The sequence below is a fragment of the Camelus dromedarius genome, chromosome 17, assembly GCF_036321535.1.
Source record: "Camelus dromedarius isolate mCamDro1 chromosome 17, mCamDro1.pat, whole genome shotgun sequence".
NCBI classification, from domain to species: Eukaryota; Metazoa; Chordata; class Mammalia; order Artiodactyla; family Camelidae; genus Camelus; species Camelus dromedarius.
In genome coordinates, this window is record NC_087452.1 from 42,527,441 (window position 1) to 42,550,692 (window position 23,252).

The 23,252-nt window shown below is 47.9% G+C and overlaps 1 protein-coding gene across 1 annotated transcript in view; it reads left to right on the forward strand.

The window, feature by feature from the left end:
* TRANK1 (tetratricopeptide repeat and ankyrin repeat containing 1) overlaps positions 1-22,608 on the forward strand; it is a 76,697-nt gene extending 54,089 nt beyond the window's left edge. The window contains 11 exon segments of the mRNA XM_064496751.1: positions 2,912-3,058; positions 4,158-4,314; positions 7,068-7,156; positions 9,679-9,782; positions 9,899-10,031; positions 14,351-14,496; positions 15,196-17,198; positions 17,201-17,854; positions 17,857-18,258; positions 19,869-19,967; positions 21,044-22,608. Of these exon segments, the coding sequence (XP_064352821.1) occupies positions 2,912-3,058; positions 4,158-4,314; positions 7,068-7,156; positions 9,679-9,782; positions 9,899-10,031; positions 14,351-14,496; positions 15,196-17,198; positions 17,201-17,854; positions 17,857-18,258; positions 19,869-19,967; positions 21,044-21,144 (4,035 nt within the window). The 3' untranslated portion in view covers positions 21,145-22,608.
* The last annotated feature ends 644 nt before the right edge of the window (positions 22,609-23,252 follow it).

The window sequence follows — 23,252 nt, forward strand, 5'->3', positions numbered from 1 at the left end:
TGCCAGCCTGTTGTCTCAACTTGGCTCCTGAGTGCTGGTGACAGTCTTTCTCCTCCAGCTCAGTACATTACGGGGAGAGCCACCAACTCAAGGCCATTGTCCTCAGTCTCCTAGCCACTGGTGTCTCTTCACCACCGTCTTTGATGGGGCTCAGGCTGGCTGCTGACTGTGCGGTGGGGTCTTCTTTGGGGACCTAGTTGGCTGTGCCCGGGTCCTCGTTGCAGATGTCCCACTGCACATGGCACGTGCTCGAAGGGGCTATTTTCATACCCAAGTCAGGAGCATTCTTAGCTTTGACTCCCTAAAAATCTGCCCCAGAACTAACCCTTTGAATGGAGTCCATATTTTTCTTTTGTCTAGTCTTTTAAAAAATGTCACGTTTGCCTTGATAATACCTACAACTAATATTGCTACGGGCACTTTACAGTTTATAACGTGCTTTTTTAATACATTGTCTCAGTTCATCCTCCACTGACCCTCTGAGGTTGTATTTTTATTACCCCCATTCTACAGATAAGGCCAGGGGTCATGGACATTAAGTAAATTGCCCATAGTCATAATGTAGGTGCCAGAGCCTGGAGATGAAGTCAGATGCTCTGAGTTCTAAATCTCATGGTCTTTCCCCTAAAATTCCTTCCTTTTAAAGCCCTGCATGCAAATCGGCTGCCAGAACCTTCCACAATGAATATATCATGGCCATCCCTTAAGTGCATTCCTTTTCTATTGGCTTTTGCTAATAAAATGAGATACATTCTCATTAATCCTGGAACCATTTTTAATCTCTGAGGACTAACTTTTTTTTCTCATAATACATCCATTGGTCATGGTTGGACCGAGGCTCTCCTAAAAGAGGAAGGGGTAAGACTTTGTTGTTCCTGTCTTTTATGAAGTGCCAGTTGTATGCTTGTGCTCGTTAGAAGCTCCAGGAGCTCTGGGCTGATACATTGGTAACTTGTGGTCAACTCTGTGTGTGAAAGAAAAATCTGGTTATTCTCTCTAACCTTGACCCTAGCATGGCAGAGTCCTGGATGCCTTGACCCTAAGCTCCCACCAATGGCTCAGTGAGTTGCATGAAATTAAAACAATGACCAATTGGATCTTTTGTAACATCCCCTTCATCCTATGTTTATAATCTCGATATGATGCTTCCCAGTTGCCATGGGAGTAGAGTCATGCATTCCCCAGCGCAAAGCACACATTCAGTTTATCATTTACAACCCCAAGACCAAAAGGCATCAGTGCAAATGGAAGTAGATGCTTTAGTCCAAGGAGAGGAGAGACAGAGGTCACTGAAGTCCCCAGTTGTCCTGGTCTGGCTGCTCACATGGGGTTTCTTTCAAGGTGAAGGCTGCTGAACAGTTTGCTATTTGAGGCAGATGGACTGGGGCAAGCACCTCTCTCCATCCCTGGACTCGTCTTCCACCCATGTGTCTAGCAGGCTCACTCTGTGCGTGTGTGTGTGTGTGTGTGTGTGTGTGTGTGTGTGTGTGTAGGGGCTTCTTGTTGCCCTGACCTGTGAGTCTTCTCTTCAAAGGATCCATAACATCGTGATCTATCCCCTAATTAGTCAGTAGGAGAACCGTTCCTATTGAGGAGATGGTGTTTAAAGCACTTAACCTAGTGTTTATATAGTTTAAGTTACAGAATAACTGAAGGGAGGTGAAGAACTCTACCTACCCCGCCTTTCCATCATCCTTGAAAGGCTACAGAGGTGGAGAATAGCATCATTTTATAAACAGAAAAGAACAGACTAGGAGAGCTGACCACCTACTCCCTCCGACACACTAAAGTATGAAATCTGAAATTTCATGGGAATCCTTGACTCTAAACACTGCACGTCCTCTGGGCACTTTTGCCTCCTTAGGGTCTGCAAACTTAAGTCCTGGCAGCCAGATCCAGCCCGCTGTCTATTATTTTTGTGTGGCCTGTGAGCTCAGAATGGTTTTTACATTTTTAAATGGTTAAAAAAGAATCAAAAGGAAAATAATATTCTGTGGCATGTGAAAATTACATTCCATTCAGTTTTAGCATCAAGAAATAACGTTCTATGAGGTCCCTGCACGCCCATTCATTTACTACGGACTGTGGCTGCTTTTGCTCTACAAAGGTGGAGTGGAGTAGTTACAAGGGAGACCCTACCCACAAAGCAAAAAGGAGTCATTATCTGACCCTTGACCAAGAAAATTTGCAGACTCTGGTCTACAAGTCACAGTGGTTCTGTGGCTTGATTTGGATAAAGGGAAAAATGGCTAAAATATGAAGTCTTTCTCAAGCATGGTGTGGACACTTCACATTGATTTTCTCCTTTCATTTCCCAACAAACCTGGGTCATTCTATCATCCCGGTTTTACAGAAAAAAATGAGACCTAGAAGAAGCAAATAAATGTTTGGTCAAAGTCACATAGCTCATAAGTAGGTGAACTGTGCCATGCTGTGTTCTCTCTGAGCCCAGAGTCCATCTTGCATAGTGTACCCCAAGGCTCCCGAATTTCTCCATCCTTGGTTGAATCATTTAGTTTGGACAGTTTGTCCCATGTGTCTTAATGACTGAGCCTTAAACATGTTGTGAGAAGAGGTGAGGACGCTGGTTTCCTCTCTCCATCTGCTTGTGGAAATGCTTGCAGCGAGCACTTTGGGCCCTGAGCCTTCCCCCTGGAAGTGAGCACGTGTGCCTGCTTCGCGGCTGTCTTGGCCCAGCGTCTGGGGCTGTCTCCCCGGTAGCTGCCCTGATCCCTGCCTGGGCCCCGACCCCCACTCTGAGGCCACAGGACCCCCCCTCCTCATGGCTGGGGCTGAAGGCCTGGCCCCCATGTCAGGAAAAGGGGGCTCAATTCTCCGCAAGGCCTGGGGAGGCTGGGTGTAAGCTTCAGAAGTGTATTCTGCTGGTCTTTAATGTGTCTTTGTTATTCAGGCTTACAAGGAATGGAAGATCATTTCCTCATTTACTCCTTCATCCTCCGAGTCCAGAGAGGAAAGCGGGCCACTGATTGAAGTGCCCCTGGAGAAACGCAGCTCCTCCCCGGGGCGCCATCTCACCATCAATCCAGAAATGTACAAGGTGATTATCTGCCACTGGTCCTCACACTTACTTGACAGGGAGCCAGTAACCGAGACTTGGACAAGAAAATGAGGTTAGAGATGGAGCCTGTGCTGTGGGTCTTCCTGCTCATCAGCACTGGAGGGTGGAGGACAAGCAAGGGAACGCGGGCATCTTAGCGTTGGGGACCCCTCTCCTCAGCAGAGAGCCGGGCTCGATTGATAGAGGGGCCCATGGGTAGGCTGCACCTCTGTTCACCTCTGGAACTTGGCTCTGTTCAGAAACTGTGACTGTTGTCTCCCAGCCTTGATTGTGCAGGGACCCGGCTCCCGGTCCCCTTGGCATCCCAGCTGCATCCTCAAGAAGGAGGCCAAAGCTATGAAGTTCTGTGGAGCTCTTGCCTAAGGGAGGCAAATGGGGGCCTTGAGTGATCGCAACATCACAGAAAATCAAACCAGCAAAATCAAAACCTTTGGGAGAAGCTACTGTCCTAGTTTTATGTCTTATACAGAGTACAAAACAAACAGAATAGCAGTTATCAGGTTATTTCTGTCAGTGCCAGGAAGGCTCTGCAGAAATAGATGTCAAATCACCGCCAAGCTATGCAAACCTCTGGATAGCCACAAATCCGTCATTGTTTTGAAATGTGCATTATTTCATCAAGGAGGCCCTCCCTGAGTTCAGGTCATCATCCCCTGAGACCGTCAGGCCTCCATCGTCCAGTAGGTCAGGAGTAATTTAGTGCTGATGATAGTCACAACAGAGGAGACTGCTCCAGTTTTACAAAAGAAGTTACAGTGACTGAGTGGGATGTAACCATGGGGGTAAACGGAGTGAAAAGTTCATGGGACCTGTCTGCACTATCTTCCTATGAATCTATAATTATTTCAAAAGAGACAAGCACAGCAGACCCCACGGTGGGTCTGGACTCAGGGCGCCCCTCTCTTGCTAGAGCTCCCCTTACCTGGGCTGCGGCCACAGTGAGCTCTCTGGTCCCGCTCATGCCTGTGCTGTCCTCCGTAAAATGTTGCACTTCTCCAAAATCCGAGTAAGCCTTTGAAGTGAGTCACACCGCACTCTAGACAGAGGGCTCACATCTTTGTCCTGTTCTCCTCTTTAGCTCCTGAACGGGGAGCTGAAGCAGCTGTACACGGCCATCACCCGGGCTCGGGTCAACCTCTGGATCTTTGACGAAAACCCAGAGAAGCGGGCTCCTGCTTTCAAATACTTCATGCGAAGGGATTTCGTCAAAGTTGTGAAAACGGATGAAAATAAAGGTCAGAGGTCATGAAAATATTCTGGTTGTCAGATAGAAAGCATGTTACTCTCAGCCACTCCAGGATCAGGTATAAAAGGGATAGTTTTTTGAAAGCACTATTCTGTCCACATTCTTCTGAGAAATGAGAATTTGTATTTATCACTAAGGTGTGTGGGAGGCAGAGGTGGAAATGGGATTGGGAGGGTTAACTCCTTCAGGGAAGGTCTTTTATCTGTCCTTTGAAGGTGAGCATCCTGGACAAGGTTAGAGAGAATAGGCTCTGTTGTGGGGAGGCAAAATGGTGTGGGCTCTTGGACAGCTGATAGGTAATACCTATCCGGATAAAAAATGTACGTGCCTTTTGACCCAGTAATTCCACTTCTAGGAATCTATCCAGAGATACTAGAGTATTATCAAGGATACTATCCAGAGTATTTCAAGGACGTGTCTCAAGGAGACGTGCATGAGAGGGTTCACAGCCCTGTTTGTAATTATGAGAAACTAAAAACGGCCTAAGTGTTCATCAAGGTGCAGCTGTTTGCAGGGACTCCTCTGGTGCCGGGATGGGCGGGTGTGGGGTTGCTGATGAGATGTGGGCACTTTTTACCCTCCTGTGCTGTTTGCCGAGTTTCAAAAAAAAACACCCAACATCATCATGAATTGTTTTCATAATTTGCAAAGGCTAGCTAATTAAAAAATGGAATGACGTTCTCCTGATAGCATAACTAGGGGAGAAATAATCAGCTCTCATGAGGAGATAACTGTTCTCTTTCTCGTGGGTTGGCAGTTGAGTTGGCTCCTCCAGGCCACGGTGAATTTCTCCAAGGATGAGGGGAAAGCTCAGGGCTCCGCGGCTGCAAAGAGGTTTGCTTGTTTCCTGAGCGTTTTCCAGCCAGTTTTAAGGAGGCTATTTCTGGTTACAGCCAATGGCGCGGCCAGGGACCAAGATCAGATGTTCTGTTCCTGGGACCTGACTGTATGGGCATAATGGGAAAAGTCAAAGTCTTGTGTTAACCGGGCTTCTCGTTAGAACTCTCCACCTGTGCAGCCACAGGGCATCATTCAGGGCCCACTTTCTTTCCCTGGGCCTCCTCTTCCTCGTCTAAGAGGAGAACGAGGGGGTGGCCTCCCGAGCTTGTTCTCATTCTTTCCTGCTGCTCAAACCTGTTTTATTCTTGAACTAGGTTCTGGCATTCGTTATAAAAGGTCATCAAGCTAAGCAGTTTTTGTTTTTTTTAATTAAAAAGTCACAATGGAAAAAAAAACAAATTTCTTCTGTATAGCACAGGGAACTATTCAATATCTTCATATTGAATATGACGAGAATCTTCAATATCTTGTAATAACCTTTAATGAAAAAGAATATGAAAACATTTATGTATATATATATGCATGACTGGAACACTGTACTGTTCAACCCCAGTACCTCCATTGAAATAAATAAGTAAATCTAATTATCTCCCCCACAAAAAACAGCAACAACAAAAAGACACAAGAAAAAGTATAGTGGTAATTGTGAGTCATGAGTTGCACAGGGTAAAGTCTTTGAGGACATCTGTTTCCATGGGGAACTTGGGGTGCGTGGAGTGACTATGTCATTGAGGGTTTCTTCCATGTGGCACCAGCAGAGGTCACTGACCTGAGGCAGAGATACTTCGGGGCTTTGCTGTGGGAATAACGTGTCACCAGGGCACTCAGTGCACATGGTGTCAGGACAAGATGCTGCGAAGTCAGTTTTGCACACAGAGGTGGTGGACAGCCAGCAGGGAGGGTCAGGCTGCAAGGATTCGTGTGTGTTTTTGCACCTTCTAAACAAAGCTGGCGTGTCCGCCTGGCTCCTCCAGTTGGCAACCCTTGGCCTGGGTGTCTCTGATTCGGCATCTGTGTTGTCTCGATACTCAGTCTTTCAGGTGTTTCATGAAGCTGTGACTCAGAATCTGCAGGGAGTGTCACCACTGCTGATGACACTTAGAGGGTCTCAGGAGAGCGGGCCAGTACAGTCACCACGGGTTGGTGAGAATAGCAGACGGACCAGCAGCAGGTGATTGTCATGGTCTGTGTCCACCAACCAGAATGTGTCAGATGGCTTCCTGCAAGGAGGACAAAGTCTGCACATTTGGAAATACTGTAAAATTTTATCACCTTGTCCCTTGCTAAGGCCCTGGCATGGGAGTTTGTCAAGAGCTACATGGCTTTGGGTTTTCAAGGAAGAATTAGAACTTGGTCTGTCTTCTAACTCATAGCCATACAAAAGTAGACCAAAGCTCAAATACCAAATGGCATCCTTTCTCACACCCACCTCCTCCTTCCAAAATGCACCAGAACCTGGCTGGATAAGCTCTCCTCTATCTTACATGAATACTAGACAGACAACATGGATGTGTTCTCGGGCTGCCAAACAAAGACTGGGTGGCTTACATAACAGAAGTTACTGTCTCACAATTTTGGAGGCTGGAAGTCCAAGATCAAGGTGCTGGTGGTTTGGTTTCTTCTCACGCCTATCTCCCTGGCTGTAATGATGTGTATGTGTTAATCTCCTCTTCTTATAAGGACGCCAGTCTGATTGGATTAGGGTCCACGCAACTGCCATGTTTTAACTTGATAATCTCTTTAAAGACCCTGTCTCCAAACACAGTTGCGTTCGGAGGGACTTGGGGGTTAGGGTTCAAAACTTGAGAAATTTTGTTGAGGCAAGGGTAAATTCAGCCCATAGCAACAGGTTTAAGTGAAGGATGCTCAGAGAGGCAAACCCACGTTTCTTTTTCATTTTAGACCTTGATGATAGCATGTTTGTTAAGACCTCAACCCCTGCAGAATGGATCGCACAAGGAGATTACTACGCTAAACACCAGTGCTGGAAGGTAAGGGGTGAGGTCTGCCTGCCCTGTGGCCTCGTCAGGCCTCCCAGATAGGGTTCTCATCACGGCATGTGTCACCAGGATGGGACAGGGGTCACAGTGTTTGTGCTGCTGCTGCTTCTGAAACATCCGGGCCTGTCCCTCTGTCTCCTAGGAAGCTGTCATCATCCTGCATTTTAAAACAGTAACAGATTGGTCTGCCCTTTGTTTCTCAAACTGATCAGGCATGGACCTCACTGCCAATCTGAGTCTGGCGGGCACAGGTTAAGCTTTGTCTCCGGAACTGAGCTCACCGATTTCAAGCCACCTGCCATCTTAGCAAGCCCATGCCGTCTTCTTACGGGAAATGTTCTCTCCGTTAGTCCTCTTGAAATACCGACACCAGCTTAAAGAGCCCCACAGGCAGCACCCCCACCCCTCACACGGTCTCAGGTGGGGCACCAGGCATTGTGTGTCTCCTGTGATGGAGCAGTAATGATGTCTTCACCTGCAGGTCACAAAAACCCCACAGAGTGCAGGAGGGTATAGCTCAGTGGTAGAGCACATGCTTAGCATGCACGAGGCCTGGGGTTCAATCTCCTGTACCTCCATTAAAAATGAATAAATAAATAAAAACCTGATTACCTCCCACCCCCCAAAAAAATAAATTAAAAAAAAAAGTGAAATTGTTGAAAAAAAAAAAAAGCTAAAAAAAAAAAAAAAAAAACCCATGGAAAGGGGTATGTTGTTGTTTTTCATCCAACAAGAAGAAGTCTGGTCTCAGGGTTGGTTCTGCAGCTGAATCAAGTCTCACTCCATGTCTTCCCTGTGCTGTTTGCAACTTACCAGAGCTTTCCCCTCCTGGCTGCATAATGGCTGCAGCAGTGCCAGGCACCTCACTCCCCTCAGCAGCATCCCAAGCAGGAATGAAGTGCAGGCACACATGTTCCTCTTGTGGCCTTTAAAAAAAAAAAAAAATCATGAGGTCCCCAGTGGACATCTTACCTTTCCCTGGTCAGCACTAGGTCACCTGTCCCTCCCTGACTGGAACGGATCTAGGAGAGCAGAGCAGTCCCCTCTGGTAGTTTCAGCCCTTCATGGGGGGGCAGGTTCTGCCATCAGGCAGCAAAGAGAGGACAGGGTCCTGGGGGTAAGTAACCAGCAGAGTGCCACACTGGCCAGGACCGCACAGAAATGCACCCTTCCCGAGACTGACTCTCCGGGGTGCCTGGGACTGCTCCATGTCTGCAGCTGTAAGCGGTGCTTCCTGAGAGAACAGCTGGAGCTGAGCTTTGGACCAATCCTTGCTTTCCTGTCCCTGCCTCCACGCTCACATTAGACTTATGTTTTTTCAGACTTAGGTCCGACTTCTCACATGTTACAGGAAAAGTGTCTGCAGTTTCTCTTGCCACTTCTGAACAGGTGTTTTAAGACGGTGATTTCTCAAAAGGACTCGTCCTGCTGTTTTAATGATCTACTTTTCCTTGGAATAGGGAGGGTACTGGGAAGTGATGGACGCAGTGACACAGCAAGTCAGAACTTAAGGGAAGCGACTGCTTGAGGTTCTCCCATGTGACAAGCCTGGGGAAGAGGAATTCTCAGTGTTTTCTTATTCCAAGTTCTTAGGAAAGTTTTGTCTGCTGTGGCAGGGAAAGTGCTTTTAAGTCTGCAGCAAGTCACTCACATCTGAGAGTTAGGAACTTTTGCTGCATAACAACCCCCAAAACAAGTCACTTACGTAGCTCACAGTTCTGTGGGTAGGCAAAGCTGAGTCCATCTAAGTAGTTCTTCTAGGCTGGGTGACTTAAGCTGTCCTCAGCTACCCGTCAGCGAGCAGATCTGTTTCTGGGGGTTGGCTGGCTCTTGGCTCAGGGGATGGCGGTGAATGGGGTTCCTGGTGTGTTCACATGATGCCCGAGCAGGTTGCATGAGGGCACATGAGGCCTCGGCCTGGCCTGGGAGCTGGCCCAGTGTCACTTCTTTCTGCTGCATCATGTTGGCCAAAGCAGATCACAGCTCAGTTCAGGAGGGAGGGGAAACAGGCCACACTCTCCACAGAGAAATGGGAGAAGCTGCACAGTTACTCTGTAAGGGGGTGTGGATGGATGCAGAGCCAGGTGACGGACTGGGGCAACCCCTGTAATCAGTTGTGAGGGAGAGGAAAACAGAATTTGCACTGTTGTGTGTTTGTTTGTGTCTGGAAAGTGTTTCCATGAACATGTCGCAGTGGTGGAATTTGACCGAGCTCCCACAATGTACTCACTGCCCACCCTTGTTGCAGTTGGAAAGAAATACCAAACACTTGGCTATTGTTATAACACCAAGAATTTTTTTTTTTTTTAGAAAGGGGGTTGGGGGCACAATATGGGCAGCAGGTATGGGCATGAAATAGGAAAACTGTATAGTCTTTCCTTTTCTCCCTCTCAGACGGGACTGGGGTGGGACCCAGTGCTCCATCCATGCAGACACGGAATGCATGCTTTCCCTCTCATGCTTCTGCCACCTCCATGACCTAGCTGGAAACAGAAACCTTTGGCTTATTCCAGGTTGCAGCCAAGTGTTACCAAAAAGGAGGTGCACTGGAGAAGGAGAAACTGGCTTTGGCTCACAACACCGCCCTGAACATGAAATCCAAGAAAGTCAGCCCCAAGTAAGAGTCTTGGGTGGAGGTTGTTTCAGGTTTGCTCTCATGAGAGCTGTGGGTTATAAATATACAGGTGGCACGTCAACCTCCCATGGAAGCTCTGCTTTGTTTCCTCCTCCCAGGGAAAAGCAGGTGGAGTATTTGGAACTGGCTAAGACCTATCTGGAGTGCAAGGAGCCGAAGCTGTCCCTTAAGTGTCTGAGCTACGCCAAGGAGTTCCAGCTCTGTGCCCAGCTGTGCGAGAGGCTGGGAAAGGTATGCCTGTGGCTGCTCCTGGGAGAACTGGGCTTCCCTGGGCAGACAGAAGGGTGGCCCCCAGCCTCCGCCTGGGTCAAGACGGGGAGGTTGGCCCTGTTGACTCAGTGGGTGGCCCCTCTTTCTCCACTCACTCCATTTGTGTGTAGATGGATGCATGGACTCTGTGTGTATGCCCATGTCTGTGCCAATGTTTGGGGTTTTTTTTAATTTTTAATTGACGTGTAGTTGGTTTCCAATGCTAGTTTCAGGTGTACAGCAAAGTGATTCAGTTATACATATACATACATACACATATTTCTCAGATTCTTTTCCATTATAGGTTATTACAAGAAATTGAATATAGTTCTCTGTTTTGTACAGTAGGTCCTTGTTTTTTATCTATTTTATTTATAGTAATGTGTGTCTATTAATCCTCAGCTGCTAATTTATCCCTCCCCGTCCCTCTCCCCTTTGCTAACCGTAGTTTGTTTTCTATGTCCGTGAATCTGTTTTTGGTTTATAAACAGAATTTGTATCTTTTTTTTTTTTTTAGATTCCACATATAAGTGATATCATATGATATTTGTGTTTCTCTGTCTGACTTGCTTCATGTGTCAATATTTGAGACCCAATATTAACTACAGGGAGGCTGAATGTTCACATCAAAGGGAAGATGGGTTTTAGATATCCCTGCCTTCTCTTTCTCTGTGTTCAGTCTGGAGTCAGCCTGGGGGGACAGTCTAGCATTTACATGGTGGTTTCTCTGTGTTCCCAGCAGTTACCCTAGGTCCGCACCGACCAATCTGACAGCCACTAACCATGTGTGGCTACTTAATTAAACATTTTTAAGTTAATTAAAATGTAATAAACTTAAAAATTCAGTACCTCCGTCTCATGAGCCGCGTCTCAAGTGCTCTATGGAATACAACATTTCCATCATGGTGGACATGCTGGTGGACGGAGCTGCTGGTCCAGAGCACAGCGACTCACAGTGCAGTCAGCAGGCTGGCTCCGGCCACAAACAGTTATTACCTGCAGCGAGATTAACACTCAGGAGGAAAGTAAGCCGTTCATTGCTGTGACATCCCAGTGGTGACAGTTTTCTTAGTGATTTGTTTTTCTTCTTCTTTTTTTTAATTGAGATATAATTGATGTATAACATTATATTGGTTTTAACTGTGCAACATAATGATTCAATATATGCATCTATTGCAAAATGATCATGGCAGTAAGCTTAGTTGATGACTATCACCACCCATAGTTATATTTAAGATCACTTTCCTTTATATGCAGAATCTAAAAAATAAAACAAACAAGCAAATATAACAAAACTGAAACAGACTCACAGGTACAGAGAACAAACTGTGGTTACCAGAGGAGAGTGGGAGGGGGTCGGGGCAAAATAGATGAAGGGGATTAAGAAGTACAAACTACTAAATATAAACTAAGTAAGTTACAAGCTGTAATGTACAGCACAGGGAATACAGCCAATATTTTATAATAACTTTGATGGTGTGTAATCTATAAAAAAATATCAAATTACTATGTTGTACACCTGAAACTAATATAGTATCGCAAGGGAACTATACGTCAATAAAGAATAATAAAATTAAAATAAATAAAATTTTAAAAAGATCTACACTGTTAGTAACTTTCAGATATACAATACAGTATTATTAACTATAGTCACCATGCTGTATGGAAAGCCGTTCATTTTCAAGATTTTAATTAAAAACAATTTTTTACTGAAATATAGTTGATACACAGTAATATTGTATGTTACAGATGTACAATATGGTGAGTCACAATCTTTAAAGGTTGTACTCCATTTTTAGTTATTATAAAATATTGGCTGTATTCCCCATGCTGTACAATATATCCTTGTAGCTTATTTTATACCTGATAGTTTGTACCTCTTCATCCTCCACCTCTATCTTGCCCCTCCCCCTTCCCTCTCCCCAGTGGTAGCCACTAACTAGCTGTTCTCTGTATCTGTGAGTCTACTTTTTTTGTTATATTCACTAGTTTGTTCTATTTTTCAGATTCCACATATAAGTGATACTTACAGTACTTGTCTTTCTCTGTCTGACTTATTTCACTTAGCACAATACCCTCCAAGTCCATCCATGTTGCTGCAAATGGCAAAATTTCCTTCTTTTTTATGGCTAAGTAATATTCCATTGTGTGTATGTGTATATATACGTATGTATATATGTATATATACCATATCTTGTTTATCCATTCTTCTATTGATGGACACTTCACTTGCTTCCGTGTCTTGGCAATTGTGAATAATGGGAAGCAGTTCATTTTTACTGTATCAGTGGTTGTGGGTTGGACAGGCAGCTTCTGGCCCTCACCACAGGGTGTGTGAGGGCTGTGCTCTAGGGTGCCCAGCTGCAGCTGCTGCATTTCCCCCTGGGTCAGGCTTTAGGACCGTCCAGTAGGGAGAGAGGAGTAACTCCTGGACCCTCACAGCACCCTGGGCATTGGGCTGCAGGTCAGTGTTAGAGGAGCTAAGGCCCTCCCCATGCTGCCTGCCCCACCCCATGTTTACTGAGAGATGTGACTAATCAGGATATGAGAGGAGGGGGTGGAATGGAGATTTCAGTGTGGGTGGACGTTTGGGTCCTAAGAGTCCCAGAACTAGAGTGGTTTCCAAACTCCACATTCCTTCGTCCTCCACCCTCCAATCTCCAAGGCACCCCCTTGGGCCCTAAGCAACAGGGGACAGACCTGAATTTGCCACTGTCCCTTGTCCCGTTTGCCTGCTAGTGCCCATCCTGACTGAGCCAGAGACCACTTTGTCGTCTGCTCACCTTGCCTCCCACCGCCTGCTGAGCTCTGCCTCTGAGAGCAGAGTAGGGCCCAGGAGGCTGTGCATCTGGCCCCCATGCCCGTCTCCATGACCTTGGTGCCTTCAGAATGTGGAGGCAGCCCTGCTCCCGGAGACATAGCCTTCCCGCCTGCCTCCACTTCCCCAGGGTTGACTACTGGGGATAACTCCTTCTGTCTTTCACAACACATTCTAGCAGCTCTGAGCCCCCCTGGGGAAGAGTCTGGTCCCCTTCTCTGCTCAGACCCCTTCCTTGAAGAGTATTCAACTTTCGGCCGGCTTCAGACCTCTTGTGGTCATCTCACCAATCTAACCAGCATGATTCAAACAGACCAGACTTTGCAAAATCCTTAGGCCAAACCGTCTGCCTGTTTCCAGCCCCCCAACAGGTGCTAACCCCCTAGGAGAAGTGTTTGTGAGGAGCCTAAGCTTTTTTCCAGGGGTTCCTCCACCTTGCCTGTTTGCTGCCTCTCCAAATAGCATCACGGTTTCCTGGAAACATCTCAGGACTCTTCCTCCAGGTGGCAGGAGCCAAGTGACCTAAGCAGGGGGACTGCTTGGAGCCAGCCCTCTCCTCTCTTGGTCCAGTTGGGCACACACTCGCACCTGATAGGGCCTGTGTTCACACAGGGGTTTTCTTCTGCGTGGTCAGCACTGTCAAGGAGAGGAAAAGAGACATGGTGGTGAGATGTTCTGGTTATGGGTTTGACTGACGTGGCAGGATGCAGCTGGTAGCTAGCTCCCTGGTCCGTGAGGTCTCTGGATGTAGAATAACCACACTCCAGTCTTTTTTGTATTTTGGCATTTTGTGTAGCTTGTCTCATTAAATAAAACCCAGCTAAGATTTATTAGAGGGCCTGGCCCAGGTACTTTGTTTTTGTTTCATTTTCATTCTGTTCTCTCTTTGGACCTCAGGTGCAGCCAGTTGACTTAGGAAATTCAATATTCAACATATAGGTAGACCCCCTAGCCTGTGCCAGGCATTGTGAGCACTGGTCCTCCATATCTGAGGTTCCTCTGTATCCTTGGTTCCACATCACGAGTTCAACCAACTGCAGATCATGTAGTGCTGTAGTATTTACTATTTTTTAAAAACCCACATATAAGTGGACCCATGCAGCTCAAACCCGTGTTGTTCAAGGGTCAGCTGTAATCAAATCCATGTTTCTCCCCTGAAGTTTGTGTGTCTTGGGTTTTGTTGAAGACTTTCTTTACCTCAAGGTTGCAAAGATACTCTCCTACGTTCTTCTCCAGTAAGCTTTCACATTTAGATCTTTAACTCATCTGGAGCTTACATTTGTGTATGGTGTGAGGTTGGGATTTCACTTAATTTTTTTCTTGTAAAGAATTAGTTTTCCTAATATTCCCTATGTTTTAGTGTTTTTCACTGGATTCTAACACATAGCAGATACACAACCATCCTCTTTATTATTCATAGTATCAGTTTACTTTTAAGATTATGTTATGAATATTCTAAGAGTAAAATTTTACTCTGTCCTAGATAAGAGATGCCGCCTATTTCTATAAGCGAAGCCAGTGCTACGAAGATGCTTTCAGGTGCTTTGAGCAGATTCAGGAATTTGATCTAGCCCTCAAAATGTACTGCCAAGAGGAGCTATTTGAAGAAGCTGCTATGGCCGTGGAAAAGTAGGTGTTTTCTCCTCTTCCTCCCCCACCTGCCCCTACCCCACCCTCCTGTTGCTCCTTGGGGACAGCCTGCCTTGGGTGGTGGTACCCTATTCTTCTAAAGTGACTTGACCATGTCACTCTCCTTGCACTTGAGTGGTAGCCTTGGGGATAGGTCAGGAATTCCTTGAAAGCTTTGATACTGTCATGAGGAAAAGGGGCAGAAGAAGAAGATAAAGGGTGTGTATGTAACCCCACACATACCTGGCAAAAGAGAAAAGTCACAGGTTGGACAATAAAAGACTAATGTGTGTGCAAGCCCCCGTCTCCCTTTTCTCAATAACCACATATCAAATGGAACAGGGTTGTATACCCAAAACCAGTAGCATGCTGTTACGAAATTTAAGGAATTTTTTTTCCAAGGATAATTTTGCTCTGCATAATTTTTGCCCTACAGACTGACTTTCAAACTTAACTGTCACTTGCTTAGATTCCAACTCTACTCTGCTTCATTAGTTAGACATACAAATGCCTTGTTCCTGTGAGAATAAAGAATTGTATCAGTGTAAAATGAAGCCTTTCTAAAGATGCTGGATAACTTTAGGTTCTATTTTGAGGTTCATATTGACATGTGGGCATTTCATAGTTGCTCTATGCTCTGTTTTGTCAATTACCGATTGGGTGATAATGAGCTGACACTGGTGTTGCCTGTCATTGCAGGTATGAAGAAATGCTAAGGACCAAGACCTTTCCCATCTCCAAGCTCTCCTACTCAGCCAGTCAGTTTTACCTGGAAGCTGCAGCCAAGTACTTGAGTGCAAATAAGATAAAGGAGATGATGGCTGTGCTCTCGAAGCTGGACACAGAGGACCAGCTGGTGTTCCTCAAGTCTCGGAAGCGGCTGGCGGAAGCTGCAGACCTCCTGAACAGGGAAGGTCGAAGAGAAGAGGCTGCCCTCCTGATGAAGCAACACGGCTGCCTCTTAGAGGCGGCCAGGCTCACCGCCGACAAGGACTTCCAGGCCTCGTGTCTGCTGGCGGCCGCCCGCCTCAACGTGGCCAGGGATTCGGATGTGGACCAGACCAAGGCCATCCTTAGAGAAGCCCTTGAGCTCTGCCATCAGACCAATCAGGCATCCGGCATCGCGGAGGCTCACTTCCTGCAGGGGGTGATCCTGAGAGACTTTCAGAAGCTCAAGGACGCCTTCCTGAGGTTTGACAAGCTCAACCACTCCGCAGGAGCGGTGGAGGCCCTCTCCGAAGCCGCCAGCCAGTGTGAGGCTGACTCTGACAGTGTCCTGGCCCTGGCTCCAGGGGGCTTGGAAGTCCTCCTCAATCTGGTCAGGGCCCTCAAAAGCGTGACCAACAATGCAGAGAAGGAAATGGTCAAGTCTTGCTTTGAGTTTTTTGGGATTTCCCAGGTGGATGCCAAGTATTGCCAGATAGCTCAGAACGACCCTGGACCCATATTAAGAATAATTTTCGACCTGGATGTGAACTTGAGAGAGAAGAAAGTGAAAGAGCATTTCTTGATTATGACGGACCAGGTGAAATTAGCCATCAACAAACACCTTTTGAGCAGGCTGTGTCAAATCACACGGAGCCTCCTTGGGAAGACCTACCCGAGCGTCTGCAGGAGGTTTATCGTCGGCTTAAAGTGTGAGGATGAAGACTGTGAAGATTTCCACAGGCCTCTGCGGCGCTGTGAGGCCAAGTGCGTGGTTCAGACAAAGATACACCTAGTGGCGATCAACGGACTGCTTTTGGAAGCCAAAAAAGTATTCCCCAAAAGCTTAGCTGAAGAACTTGAAGAAATCGATTGTATTTTGTCTACGGATAAGTATGGCTTTTGCAAATCCTTCCTGAATGTCCTCTTCCCCAAGCATTTCCATCAAAGAGTGTTGTCGGAAAACCCCATGGCGTGCAGAGAAATCCTCAAGCCGCATTACAAGTCCTTCCGCTCCTACAAGTCTGCCCTGAAAGAGTACGTCCATTTTGTGTTTCAAAACGAACGGCCCCGGAGCCGCCGGGAGTCCACGGACCTGTGGCTGAGCGCCATGCAGGCTTTTCTCCTCTCTGCCAGCTATCCTGAGGAGCTTGAAAAGCTGCTCCACCGGGAGGAGGACAATTACAACAGGGAACTCAAAGCCCTCCAGGCGGACAAGGAGGAAAGGGGAAGCGGGAGGGGCAGCAGGACGAAAGGAATAGAAGGGAAGTTCGGCATGCTGGCGCCCAACAAGGATGCTGAGAGTGCGGAGAAGACCCATTTGTGCTTCATCCGGCTGCTGGAGGATTCCATCCAGCAGTTGTACGTGCACAGGAACCCCGAAGGCTACAAGAGGCGCTTTTTCCGTTTCATGAACGTCCTTGTTAAGAGGTGTAAGGAACCACTCATCCCTAGCATCGGGAACACAGTGGCCCTGCTGGAGTTACAGTTCGTCCACTGTGGGGCAGTCCTGGCCCGTCTTTGGAAGAAGGCCATCCTGTGCCTCCCCAAGAGCTACATCGCGCTCTTGCACTACTGGGAGTTCCTGTTCAGCAAGAGGGAGCCCGGGGACGTGTTCTCCATCATTCAGGAGTACAGACCGAAGGACGTGACCAGAGCCATTCAGGCTTTCCAGTTACACCTGTCCTACCTCGTCAAGGTGCTGTGCGGCTGGGAGAACGCGAACTTCAACGTCCTGCTTGATGCCTTCAGTGAAATAGACTATGTGGTCTCCGGGGAGCAGAGCGGACCCTGGTGCTGTGCCTGGTGATGCTGCTGAATGCGGAGGAGTTTCTGCAGCCGTCCTGCAAGCCTCTCCTGTCCCGCCACTTCCAGAAGATCGAGGCGAGCCTGCAGCTGATGAGCACGGACTGCCCGGACCAGGTCCCTGAGAGACTCCTCAGAGTGGTGAAGCGCGTGCTGATGGCGGGCAACGTCAAGTCCGTGGCAGAGGCGCTGCAGGACTTGCTCTTTGAGCGGGACGAAGAGTACCTGATGGACTGCCACTGGCGATGGGACAGCGGGCACCCCAAAGGGGCCGGGGTGTGCGGCCTCTACCACGAGGAGGTCAGACTGAACCGCCTACTCTCTGTGGACCCCGTGGGCTACTTTGCCGAGCCAGAGGGTGAGTTCGGTCAGGACGAGACGGAGGAGCTGGCCTCTGAGGACCGGGACCACCACCTCCTGGCCGCCATCCTCTCGCAGAAGCAGCGGAAGGCTTCCATCCAGCGGAAGCTGAGGAGGGCATGCCTGGTGGTGTCCTTGTGCATCAGCTGGAGGAGGAGGGCAGGGGCGCAGACCGAGCGCTTCCAGGAGGAGAGCGGGGAGCCGGTGGCCCGAAACTTCAAAAAGGCCGACGTGGACCGGACCCAGTGCGACCTGTGCGGAGTGAAGTTCATCGAGGTCCCGAGAACTATTTCAGTCCAGGGAACTACTTTGGCCCGGATCAGGCAATTCAGGGAGCAGCTTCTGGGGCTGTGGCCCTTTCCGGGGCTGAGCTGAACGACGAGGAAGGTCGGGAGAGGAACAGTGAGTCTTACGAGGAGCACATCCGCCTGAAAGGCCACCACAAGCAGCAAGTGGCCTACCAGAAGTACTGGAAATTTTTCCGCGAGAGGGTGGACCCGGCTATTGAGAAAGGCAAGCTGGTGGTGCAGGACATCGAGCAGAGCGTGTGGGTCCGCAGCCACCTGGGCTCCAAAGAGCAGAGCCACATGCTGCAGGGGAAGGTCCAGGAGAACATCAAGAGGGTTTTGGACGCAGTGGAGGATCTCTACAGGCGGAAGGCCTGGGCTGACGGTGAGGGTCCTCGGAAGTCGGGCCCAGATGGTCTTAGAACCCAGGCTTTGAGAACGCAGGTCCCAGTCGAGTCCTTTGTGCTCCAGGTCTGACCTGGGGATGGTGGAATCTTGGCATTGGCAGAAATACAAGTGAGACAGTGGATTTCCAACTGCAGCAAAGCCCCGTGGTTTGGACCACCCTCCCCAATTAACAGGGTGTGATTGTCTTGGGCCAGGATAGTTTCCTCTGGAGCGACAGGCAAGAATTTACTCCCCAACTCTATGGAATGGATTTGGGGAGAGTGTTTTTGAGTCTTGAGGAAACTCTTTAAGTTTCCCCCATTCATTTAGTCAGTGATCATTTCTTGAGTACCTACTATGTGCTGAGCCCTTGACTGAGATCTAGAGGTGTGGGTAGCTAGTCTCTTCCTTTTAGGAGGGCTCTTATGCCACACCCAGTGGGGGCCTTTAAGAATTCTTATGTAGGCTTTGAATCAGATTTCCTTAGAAAGTACCCCAACTAGAAAGCCCGCCAAATGGTGTGGGCAAGTCTGCCCCAAACCTGTGGGTCCTTGCCTGCCAATAGAGAAAGAATTCTCAGTGGAAGTAGAGGGACAAAAGTGAAAATAAATAAATAAATAAATAAATAAATAAATAAATAAATAAATAAATAAATAAATAAATAAATAGAAGAGAGAGCTGCTTTATTGCTTAGAGAGAGAAGTAAAAAAAGAAAACCTTAGAGAGGGGAGCCATCAGCTGGTCCAGACAGCTCCAGCCCCTGATCGGGCGGCAGGGTCTTTTATTGGAAGGCTCTGCCATCTTATCTTCATTCCAGTGGTGCCAGTCATCTTCTATTACTGGCTCTTTCCTCCAGTAGAACTCAGCCCTAAAACAGAAACTTTGGCAGGGGATAAAAAAGAACAAAGAAAGAGATACTGGGGTATGTCCTTGGGATTGATGCAGCAGTGGTGGAACATAAAATGTCCTGGTGTTGGACTGTGTCCTTGGAACCAAGAAGCCAGCTGCAGGATAAGAGAAACAATCTGTTTTTTAACAGCTTGGCACTTGCTTTCCCTTGTTTATCAGCCAGAGTCAGTAAGCTTGTCATTACTTCCTCATTAGCCATGTCTTAGCAACACTGGGTGGAAGTTATGTGTAAAATTAGTGAAGTTATGCATTTTTAAATCATTCTATACTTCAGACACTTCATTTTTTTGTTTTGTTTTGTTTTAGTACATGTTAGTTGGTATCACTTTTTTTGTTTGCTTTTTCTTTTGGGGGGAAGTAATTAGGTTTATTTAATGGAGGTACTGGGGGTTGAACCTAAGACCTCGTGCATGCTAAGCATGCACTCTACCACTGAGCTATACCCTCCCCCTCCAGTTTTTTTTTAAAATGACATTTTGAACGAAAGCTCCCTTGAAAGGCTTGCCATTGGCTGTCTCTACAGACACACAGGACTGTGTCAAGCTGGCTCTGATGGTAGTTTCTGCTCATGGCGGTAGATGCTTCTCCTCTGGGAGGCAGAGACACGCTCTTGGGAGACGAGGTTTTGGCTCTAGTACTGAGTTTCCTGGTCCCTGCAGCGACCCCCTCACTCAGGACCCTGGTTCTTTGGTTCCCTAGCGGAGGAGGTCATGGCACGGCTGGTCAACATCCTGATCCCGTCCGTCAGTGATGCGCGGGAGTGGCTGCGGAAAACAGAGATGCACTTGAAGGAGGAAGGTGAGGAGCCCTTCATCCCAGGGCGGTGCTCTGGGTCTCATGGTTCTTGGTTTTGCTGGGTCCCAGGTCAGTGTGAGGGGCGCTGCCTACGACGTGAGCAGTGGTCACTCACCACCATCTAGGAGCATGGCCCCTGGGTGAGTCAGATTATTGACAACCTAGTGTCTGAGTTCCCCATCTGACTGTGAGGGTTATTTGGGGCTCATGCCAGCTGCTTTCTCAAAAATTTTTGCCACTCATGAGCTGCTAATGAAGTTCCATACAGTAGAACTTCCTGCTCCATATGGTGATTTCCAGGATGGACAAAGTGTCTCCAAGCCATCCCTTGATAAATGTTTGCCTGTGCAAACCACTCATGTAAGTCAGTATTTATTGAGTGTCTGGAATGTATCAGCACTGTTCTGGGCTTGGGGATAGAAAACAAATTTGTGAACAAAACAGACAAAATCATTGGGGAAACATGCATGTGTCTTCCTACTGAGGGTTGAAGGCTAGTGTAGAGTGAGTTGGGTTTCTTTCTTGACAGTCAGACTTATCTTGCCAAGTTCTCTGCGGTCTGGAGTCTTCCCTCCTGCTCAGCCCAATGGCTGCCCTTTCTTGGTGGGACCTTATTTTTTCTTCCTCCAAATATTTCACCTGCCCTGGATGCCATTGTGTGAGTCTTTGTAATCCAGATGCTACTGGAAAATCCAGACCCTGGAGCTGGAGGAGACTTGGACAACACAAATGTCTGTGCCAGTAAAAAACAAAAAAATCTTTAAAATATAGCCCCTGGTGGCACTGTGATTTTTGATTGTTTCATAAAGAAGACAGCTGGTATCACAACTCAAGACTGCAGTCGAGTTTAGGTTTTGTTTGGCTTCTTTTTCATATAAGGGGCCTCTAAAATAAGGCCAGAAGAACTAGCCTATAAAAGAACATTCCAGAGAAGGGTGTTTACTTTGGCTCTGGCTTTTTTTTTTTCTTTAAATAACGATTATAGAGACATTAGGTTTTACTAGGATGTTATATTTTGCAGTGGAGTGAAAAAAAGAATCATTATTCTGCACTGTATCTGTTTCTTACTTTTTAAACAGGTATCGTTCAGGAAGAGGATTACGAAAATGAAGCTGAGGACTTTGATGAGCTCCAACCTAGGAGGCGTTTTCAGAAATGTGCGAAGCAGAGAAAATACTAACATCCACACAGCTGCTGCTTCCTAAACCTTCAGAACATTCCATCCTGACTTAGAATTCCGCATCTGGGGCAGAAGAGGAAAAGCATGTATATTAGCATAAAAAAGTGGGGGTGGGGTGTCTAACAATGCCTTTGCTCTCTCTTCTTGTTATTTCTCTCTCACTGGTGGCTTAGGGTCTGACTGCTCCCTCAGAGCAGGGGCCTCTTTATAGAGTTTTCCAAGTTCAAGTCTAACAGGGCTACTTCCCCCTAAACCAGGCTCAGGTGAGAGGAGGCGCAGCTGGAGGGAACCTTGGGCCTCCTCCCCCCCAGGCCCCCGGGTTCTCTGGCTTGTTTTCACCATGACGTGGGTCAATAGCAGGGACGCCCCTCACCTCCGAGTTGCCGCTGCCCTGGCCTGCGAGCCACCCGCTTATCTCCTCATCTCTGTTCACACCGCTGCATCATCAAGTAGTCCAAGTGCTGTGTGTGCCCAGGGTCCCTGTGGGCCCTGCCGCTGGCCACCCCTGACCCCAGGCCACACTGATCATCTCTGGGCCCACTGGTGGCGTTGTTCCTTCTGTTATATGTGTTAGTTAGCCTTTTCTCTCTGCGGCAGCTTTTCTGCCTGCCCTCCCTGCATTTTTGGAGACCATTCTCAGCTACCTGTGCAAGTCACAGTGTGACTACCTCAGCATGTAGTCAAGAATCCTCCCAACGTCTTTCCGGCAGCCAGCCTCAGGACCTTCCTTCTAGAAGGAAAGGCTGGGGGATGTTGCCGGGGGTACCCAGCCTGTCTCTCCAAGGTGGTGTCCTCTGCCTTGTCTATGGTGCAGATATTTCAGAAAGTGTTTTGTATGTAGCCTTTGGTGTCTGCTTGTCTTGGGTCTCCCTGGCAAGTTTACCATGCTTATCTGGCTGTTCCGATGAGTCCCCCACCCCCGAGCTCACTGTGGGGACACCATGACCTGTGGACCTGGTTGGGGACACCATGACCTGGTTGGGGACAGGTAGACAGAGAAGCCAGCCTGACGGTGCTGGTCCTTAGGGATTTGGCTGTGAATCACTGCCCCGTGGGTTGTGGGCCTGTAACATGCAGGAGGCCATTGCTGCCTCCACTGAGCCATCAGTATGTCCTTTTTGGAAAGCCCTCCTGCCTCTCTCGTGGTCACTGCCCTCCCTGTCCCCCATGCCCCAGCTCGGCCTGGTGCAAAAGGTCAGGCTCACACTGGTCCATCACTGTTTTGTCATCACAGCAGAACCAGCCTTCTCCCCACATTGCTGCTGCTTTTGCTGCTCATTGTTTTTCCTTCACTGTCTTTCTAAATGACTCTTTCTCCTTGAAATGTAAGGTTTCTAATTTTTATTAGACTATGGTTCTAATTTTTATTCTAGGTGTTTTTATAAACTTCACTTACCGGGGTGGGGGGGGGAATCAAATCTTGCTGTAGTATCACATTTTTATAAAATTAAATCATTTCTCTTACATGTGGCTGTCCATTTATTTCCAATCTCAGCTCAGAGAGCAAACGAGTGAATCTTGGAGATGGTTCTTTCCGGTCAGCTGGTAGATACTGACCAGGCCAGAAGTTTGCTATGCCTTCTGAAACTTAGAAACCCTGGGACCCAGAGACCTGTAGCCGTTTGCAGTGTCTCTTAAGGGCCTGCTCGTGTAAGCTCTTTGCCATTGGATGTTCTTGTGCAGGCAGGGTGTGGACTGGAAGGGGCTTTGTCAGTGCCTCTAACAAGAACATTTCCCTGGGAGGCAGGAGACCTGGAATCGAATCCTAATCCTACCCCAGGGAGCTGTTATAACCTGGGACAAGTTAGACCCATTCAACACTCCCCGAGGGCACCATGTGGCACCACCCCTGGGGAAATCAGGGTCTGGTGTGGGAGAGAGATGGAGACAGAGGTGTGTGAAGCATGGGTGGTTGCAGCATTTACATAACCCAGCTGGGCCTCGCTTTCTCCTAGGAGTGGTCTGAGATCCCAGCCTGCCCTGATGCAGAGTGCTTTTGTAGGCTGTTGCCACGGGTTGGAACCCCCTCAGGTCATGGGTCTGTGATCCTAGTGTTTGCCTGTGCTGGGCAAGCAGGACAGCTGAGTCTTGAAAAGCAAGAGTCCAAT